Consider the following 8,663-nt stretch of genomic DNA (forward strand, 5'->3'; position numbering starts at 1 on the left):
GATTGCTTATGCCCCAGCTTGATTATATTTTACTGCTATAATATAGTTAAATGATGTTAAATTGGATCTAATTGTGAATGTCACACGTTGCAGGAGTGCATAGCATGTATGAGGACTTAAAACTATGGTTGGAGCTAAATTGAAGCAAGAAAAGCCCCTTGGAGCTGAGTACGTGGGAAGACGAGAGAAAGAATTGATGAAATGAAGACCTGGACTAGCGCGTCCAGTAGTGTGACCGCGCTAGCCCAGATGGTCGAGGTGGAATGATAGGGCATATGTGCGGTCATTAGCGCGAACGCGCTAGCCCAGTTCCGGAAAAGTAAATTTCAGGGGTAAAATTGGACGTTTGGGGGCAAATCCACTTAACCTATAGAAGGTCTAGCTCGCCCAAGAGATCATTATCAAGGTTTTCATAGCTTAGTTCAAGAAAAGGAGAGGCAAGAGGCAAGGAGGATAATTCAACATCGAGTTCTTCCTTTCCTCCTTTTGTTTTTATGATTTGTGATGAATTTGAATATTGTTATGATGAACCATAGTATGAGTAGCTAAATATTTAGTCTAAGGTTTTGATGGAACCTGTTGAAGGATAAACTTTTTGTTATGTTAATATAGTTTGCCTGATTTAATCTCTATTTGTTCAACTATGTGTTTGTTGTAGTTAATTGACAAGATCCTCAATTAGCTGTGCTTATTTAGTGTGCATAACTCGGGAGAGAGTGCATATTTAGGTAATTGTTGAACAACACCACTCCCAAAGTATATGAGAGATCAATAACTGCGGATTTAAACGCGGGATTAGGGATAACGAAGACTTGTGTGCAATCTAAAGTGAGTTGTAATAAACAAAGCCAGCTAACGTATCTCAGGAGAGTGCGTCTAGTAAATTATCGTGATTACTCGGGAGAGATTTACGGTAATAGGAGTGCTCATGATTGATAGAGATGATTTGGTGATTCTATGTGAAGCATAACCGGAAGGGATTCCATCAATAGGGGAAATCATAACCTTAGAACCTTCTCTTAATTATTTACAACTCAATCATAGTTAGTTTTCAGTTGCTTAGTTACATTCATTTGTAGTTAGTAGAAATACCCTCAATTGTTATTTACAACGTTTGGAAAGTTGATTCTGTGGAATTTAGTAAGTTTAATGAGAAATAATTGATAGGTTAATTCCTTGTGGGTTCGACTCTAGGCTAAATACTTAGATTATATTTGCAACGTCCGCGTGTCCTTTTTATAAGGCATAGTTGGACGTAATCAGCTATGATGACCAAATAGTATAGCAGAGGATATTTTTAAACCCCTTTTAATAGTATAGGAATATATTTGACCCTTCATTATTTTTTTTGGATAAACAAAAGGGAAAAGGCCAAAATTATCCCTATACTATCGAAAATTAGTCACGTTTATACCCGTTTCTACTTTCGGTCCAAATATAGGCCTGCCGTTAAGAAAGTAGACAATATCGTCCCTAACGCTAACGGCTTCCCATGACTCAACAACTAAAATGACACGGTGGACTCCATGGCACTATTTATTTTTCATATGTAATACTCAGTAAATAACTAAACCCATTAAAATTAGTCTTCTTCTTATCTAACAATATACCACCATTGTTGCAAATTCAAGGTTCTTGTTCTATTCCTCAAAATTATTTCATAAATTTTCATCATTACCGATCAGTGTTCGAACCACCACTCCAGCCGTCTTCCACCAAGAAAATACCCCACCTTCTCTCCACCTAGAAAATCATCAGCAATCACTTATTGGGAATACCCACCAAAAAGCTTCACTAGAAACCATCTCTTTAAACACTACCAGTCACTCATCAAAAAATCACCTCTCTTTTCTTCCATCTCTCGCTTCTCTTTACTGGTCATAACTACCCAGTAACACTCCTTTTCCACAAAAAGAAGAAGAGCTAGATCCAGAAGAAAGAAATCCTCCATAAAAACCTATTTACGGGTGACCTCCTGTTTCTCTTTAAAATTCCACCCAATGAAAAAATCTTTTTTTGCTAAAAAATTTCTTTACGGCTTGAACATATCAGAACCAGTCTTGACGGAACAATCTTTTTCGCAAACAAAGAAGAATCAATAGGGTGAGAATCATTTCGGAAATTTTTGATCTGTTTTGGACTGAATAAAACAAAGAATCTGACATTGAAATGCTGAAACTATTCAAAGCTGCAACTTGTTATTTAAATTAGAATTGGTTAAATCTTGCGCCTTGAATCTGGAAAGTTAGAGAAGGAGAAGACTAATTTTAGTAGGTTTAGTTATTTATTATTACAGATGGAAAATAAATAGTGACATGGAGTCCACCGTGTCATTTTAGTTGCTGAGTCATGGGCAACCGTTAGGGTTAGGGACGATTTTGTCTACTTTCTTAACGGCAGGCCTATATTTGGACCGAAAGTAGAAACGAGTATAAACGTAATTAGTTTTTGATAGTATAGGAACAATTTTAGTCTTTTCCCCTAAACAAAAAGTGAAAGTGTGTTATATAGAGTAAAACAAAAATAGTAGTAATTTATTTAACTCTATTTTACAACTTCACGCAAAAGAAAAATAAGAAGGGGAGAAGAGAACTGACACGAGAAAATGGATTAAATAGTACAAAGGAGCAAGGCATATTCTATTTTCAGTCGTCACCAACAAAGAGTAGAAACAGAGAAATCTCTGCGCTCGTCGGGCAGCTATTAAGATCCAATCGTATCTTCGCTCCTCCAAAAATTCAGTCTCTTCACTTCTCTACTGTCAGTAAAGGTTAGAATCGTCTTTTTTGCCGCCTTCTCTCCTTTTATCTAACCCCAATTTTATTTATCTTTAGTCTTTGTTTCTATCTGTATTGCAAAACCCTAATTCGAACACACACACACACATTGATATTTTGCTGTATCATTTTTTACTCTGAAGATTCCGTAATTTGCCTTAAAGTATAAATTATTTAGTGTTCGAATGAAATAGAGTTCCTGAATAGAGTGGGATGTATACAAAAGATTCATACAGTTGACCCCGACTGATTAGGAATTGAGGTGTAGTTAGTTTTTGTATATTTTCACTATATTGATTGTGTTTCTAATGTCTGATTGGCCCGTTTCATATTTGATTCTAGTTGATGCTGTATATAGAATTTTTCAATTGTTTGAAACTATCGTTGTGTTTAGTGTGCTCTGGAAAAATGGATAACTGATATATGCATTGTGCTCGAGTTTATTTGGTTTTTTGAAGTATTTCAATTCCTCCAATTCCTCCTGAGCAAAGGACATGTTTTATGGTAACTTTCTTTTTTTCAAAATAAATTTCCAGAGCGAGGGGCGGGGTTATGTATTGCCCCGGGGGGGGGGGGAGAGGTCTATGGTGAAAATTGAGTGCTGCCCCTGAGTTTTGGTAGTGTGGAGATTGTGGTTCTACGGTACTAAGTGGGGATTCAAATGATTTGTATCTGAGACTGCACATTGCTTCATTTTCTTGACTTCCGTTTTCAGCAATCATCACATGGAGGGTGAATGTGTTCTAGTTGAATTCAGCAATCATCTCTTGTTGTATGGTCAATTCGATCAACTACGCCCGTTCTGCTTGGACGTAGTTGGCTTCTACATCCATTCTGCTTTATCTAGGTCCAATTTCTTTCCAACACAAATAAAGTGGAAATTTGGTCTTTTTGGAGGGGTTCGTAACTTGCAAACAGTTGAATGTGCTGACTGTCATTTTCTGTAAAATGAGTGCCCATGACAGTGAGCAGTATATGCTTTCAGCTATTTCTTAACTTCCCATATTTAAGTTCCTTTTTTTTTTCATAGCAGTAACAGAATTAAGACTCCTATCTCCTTTGTTTCGTCCTTTGGCAGTGAGTCCACTATGCTTGAGAATGTATTTCTAGTTGTTTGTAAGATGATGCTTTGCCCTCGTTGATCTTATCCCATTGTTATATGCATTTCAAGGATTGTCAAGTTGAATTTTTATGGAGGGTGTTGGAGATGGTGGTGCATCAGCAGCTGCAGCATTGAACCAACGGAGGCTTGAACTTTCAAAACTTTTCCAGTACTACTTAGATAAAACCACTCCTCATGCACTCTATAGGTGGATTGGAACTGTTGGCCTAGCATTGCTTTATGCTCTTCGGGTTTATTATGTTCAAGGATTCTACGTTGTTACATATGGTTTGGGCATCTACATACTCAATCTGCTGATTGGTTTCCTATCACCTCTTGTTGATCCTGAGCTGGAACCTTCTGATGGGGCTATGTTGCCAACTAAAGGTTCAGATGAGTTCAAGCCTTTTATTCGTCGTCTTCCGGAGTTCAAATTCTGGTAATAGTTCTTGGTGTACATATGTGCTTTTTAAATGGAGAAAAAGTTGTCATATTTTTTCTGTATTCTTCTTTTGAATTGATAGCTTGGAGTATTCTTCTAATCAGAATTTGCTCAGTTTGCTTTATCTGCTGTTTCGATTGGTCTTCCTTTTCCTGATAAATTAAGAGTAATGAATAGCCGTGTTAGAAATTTCTGGCATGTGTGTTTTAACATTAGAAACTTTTGAGTTGGTATGTCTTGTGTAAAGGTAACAGATTTCATTGTTTATTTTCATTTCCATTGGAATTTAGCATGGCCATATATTCAAGTGTTCTTTACTGTTATAGTGTTACCTGGTACAAGTGAACATTAAATTGTATCGGTTAGGAAGCATTACGGTTCTTGGTATTTGATTCAATCCTATTATTCATCTTTCTTGGTATTAATACAAGAAGAAATCTTAATAAGAAATTAAATTACCTTGAGAAAATCAAGAGTTCAATCAAGAACAAAGGAAAATGATTTTTCCTTTCTTAATAATGTCAAAGTAATCATCAAAATTTGTGAAAAACAAGTCTAAGAGCTATATTTATAGTAGGGCTAATATCGGGCAAAAACAAAAAGACCATGAAATAAAACTTCCAAATTGACGTCGAGCTACCACGTGAGCCTACATGGTGCCGCACGAGCTGCAGGTCTTCCACCACGTCACTGCACGAACTCGATTAGTCTGTGGTCCTTGCTCTTTTTTTCATCCCTCTGAGGCTTTGTTATTCGGATGTAGCTCAATCAACTTCTCTTGAAGCGCTTTAGCATGTGACCTTGTCAAAGCCTTATAGGACATTGAGATAACTACCTAGCAACTTCTCCACTCACTTGAGGGCTTCCTAGGATACAATTGAGAGGGGTTACATAAAGGGATTGAAGGTAGACAACGTAGAAGAATATGTATGACCATATCATTGTGACAACTTTAATTTTGTTTGGTCTGTAGAATTAGATAACCTTGAGTGTAGTGGGAGCTTAATGCATTCAATTGCCATTTTAACATGTTTTGGTAAATAAAAGAAGCCACTATTATGTAATAGCAAGGATAACTGGTTAAATGATTGTGGTTGAGCCATACAACAATTTCGTATATACTTTTGACACTGTTTTGGTGTGCTATTAATAGGAGTGCTTTGGCTTATTATAAAAAGGTAGTGCTTTGGCTTATTATAAAAAGGTACTTAGTAATATCTGCACTAAGAAGATCCTTGACACAGTTGAACCAGAGATCCATCTGCCTTTTGTGTACAAGTACCTTAAAGAAAAAGATTTCCATTTCTTCTGCGAAAGTGGATGGACTATGAGCTTTGCTTTTGTGTCCCATAAGATTTGGGCTTTTTAGGAAGCCGAAGGAAATTGGTTTTAGAATCCCCTTTTTAGATGGTGAATGTATTATGGACTTATTAGGGGAACATGTATCAAGCTCATGATGCCTTGGACTCTTCTATTTCCTTTTTATACCTTATGCTATAATCTTTTGCTGTTACTCTTCTTCTTTGTGGTGCTGCTTCACAAAGTTTTCAGTCACCTTTCCAGAATCAACAATTTGGGTTGTTGTTTCTTCTATAATTTACTCAAAGCTCCACCTTGTTAGAATAACAAGTTGGGTTGTTGTTTCTTCTATAGTTTTCTGATATCATCACGTATCTCTTTCTTTTCTTTTTCAACATCAGCTGCAATTGTCAGTCAACTATAGACTACATGAACACTAAGCTGACGGGAAATTATGGGCCACCCTTGGAAAGGAAAAATGTTTGCTAAAGCTTTCACCATTTATTTTCGTTTGTGCATGCAATTCCTGTTAAACATTATGGTGTTGCATAATGTGGATTTACACCTTTTAGTGGGATGATGCTTTGCACGTGAACAACTGGAATCGAAAGGAGGAGAATTATTTCTTAAGTTCCACGGAATCCTTTTTGTCCTTTCCTGATATTTTGTGTTAGGGGTGGGGAATGATGAGCTTGGCAAGAGGAAGATCAAATTTCTAACCTCCAGATTACTATATATTTATTGGTTGTCTCCTTTCATAGGATAAACATATAGGAATATAGTTTTTCTTTCAATATTTAAATGTTATAGAGCTCACTCAGGCTTTTCGCTTTTAGGAATTCTATTTTTTAACAAGATGGAGTAGCATTTTGGTGCTTTTGCCACTTGATGGGACTGTTCTGCATTTTACATTCTGTAGTGGAGATAGCATGGGTTCTGATGCATCTATTTCAGGCTGTTTACTACTACTTTTTTTTAACTTTGGGCGTTGCTACAATGTCTACTCTCTTTTTCTGTTTTCTTCAGGTATGCCATAACAAAGGCTTTCTGTGTGGCATTTGTCATGACTTTCTTCTCCATATTTGATGTTCCTGTATTCTGGCCTATACTGTTGTGCTATTGGGTTGTCCTTTTCATCCTTACAATGAGGCGGCAAATTACGCACATGATCAGATACAAATACATCCCATTCAACCTTGGAAAGCAGGTGAACTCAATAGCAAATGAGTTCTTTTTGTATATTTTTCCAAATAGTGTTCTTGCTGTCAATGTTACTAGTCTCACTTGGTGAGAGTATATAAAGACTCCTTTTTGTTATTGTAACAGAAGTACTCAGGGAAAAGGCCATCAGGAAGTGGCAGCAGCACAAGGGATTGAACTGATTGTGTTTTAGACCAAATGGAGGAGGAAAGAGGAGATAGTCGAAAGTGCAAAGAAAAGAAAAAATATATGGAATTGCTACATATTTTTTAGTTAAATGGGATTTGTACTTGCATAAACTCTAACCTGAATACGGAGTCTGAAAATTTAGTTCCTTAGTGACCTTCCATTATTAAATTTCCAGCTTTGTGTTCATCTTTGCTGACAACAACAACAACAACAACAAGATGTTCTGTTTATATACCAGTGATCATCTTTGCTGAAATTTTATAAGTTTGGGACGTATAAAACGAATGTTCTGCTCTGGTTGCAAATTGCAACAGAAGACAGGAAAAAAAATGGCAAAGGATCTCTTTTGCATTAGTTTAATTATCCCCACAGATAAAACTGTGTATAAAAACACAGGCATGAAGAAACTAGGCAATCAGCCCGTAAAGCAGTTATATTTTGCAATCATATATTGTCTTCCTGGTTCTCAATAGTCAATTTGTCTAGTATCGTAGTTATTATTTTTTTCTTCTTCCCTAAATTAAGTCACCTCCTCTAATTTAATATTATTACAAGCACCTTTTAATTGAAAAATAGAACAAAATCAGCATGTACTAATACAAATGAAAGTAGATATAATCACAAATTTGTGTTGCCTGACCTAGAAACGCCATAAAATGAACCCGAAAGTCATAGCGGAGCGATGAGTATTGGTCACTAGGCCGTTTCCTATGGACCTACAATAATTCAGGCCAATCAAAGTCCGTCAATAAACACAAAATGTGGATATAATTATAATGTATGATCCCAAACCACAAAAGATGAACCTGAAAGTAATGGCGAAGTGATGTGTATGGTCACTTGACCATTTCCTATGGACCTACGGAATTTCATATCAATCAGAGTCCGTCAAAAAGATTCTACAAAATCTACATGTACTGATGGACATCAAAAAGTGGATATAATCACAAATTCGTATTGCGTGATCCCGAATCTCCATGAAATGAACCCAAAACGCCAACAAGCAACGTTAGTCATGGAAAACTATGAGTATTGGTCACTAGGTCATTTTTTATGGACCTACAAAATTTCAGGCAAATGGGAGTCCGTCAAAAAAATTCTATAAAATCAACATGTACATATACACGAAAAAGTGAATATAATTTTAAATTTATGTTGCTTGACCCTGAAACGCCATAAATTAAACACGAAAGTCATGGCGACGCAATGCGTATTGGCCACTAAACCGTTTCTTGTGGACCTATAAAATTTTAGGCCAATCGGAGCTTGTTAGAAAAATTCTACAAAGTCCACATGTACTAATATATACGAAAAAGTAAATATACTCATAAATTCGTGTTGTATGACTCCGAAATACCATAAAATAAACCTGAAAGTCATATCAAAACGATACGTATTGGTCACTAGGCCGTTTTCTATGGACCTACAGAATTTTAGGCCAATGGTTTGTCAAAAAATTTCTACAAAGTCAACATGTGCTAATGCACACAAACCTTGAAATGCCTTAGAATGAACTCGAAGGTCATGGCGAAGCGATGAGTATTGATCACTAGGTCATTTCCTATGCACATATGGAATTTCAGGCCAATCAGAGTCAATTGAAAAAAATCTACAATGTCAGCATATACTAGTACACATGAAAAAATGAATATAA

At 36.3% G+C, this 8,663-nt stretch overlaps 1 protein-coding gene across 1 annotated transcript; it reads left to right on the plus strand.

The window, feature by feature from the left end:
• Window positions 1–2,629: 2,629 nt before the first annotated feature.
• LOC107816821 (protein RER1A-like) lies at window positions 2,630–7,181 on the plus strand. The gene is made up of 4 exons (XM_016642566.2): window positions 2,630–2,770; window positions 3,949–4,318; window positions 6,647–6,827; window positions 6,947–7,181. The coding sequence occupies exons 2-4, from the start codon at window positions 3,969–3,971 to the stop codon at window positions 6,995–6,997; spliced, it is 582 nt and encodes a 193-aa protein (XP_016498052.1). The 5' UTR covers window positions 2,630–2,770; window positions 3,949–3,968; the 3' UTR covers window positions 6,998–7,181.
• The last annotated feature ends 1,482 nt before the right edge of the window (window positions 7,182–8,663 follow it).

This window comes from Nicotiana tabacum, chromosome 5, assembly GCF_000715075.1.
Source record: "Nicotiana tabacum cultivar K326 chromosome 5, ASM71507v2, whole genome shotgun sequence".
Classification (NCBI taxonomy): domain Eukaryota; kingdom Viridiplantae; phylum Streptophyta; class Magnoliopsida; order Solanales; family Solanaceae; genus Nicotiana; species Nicotiana tabacum.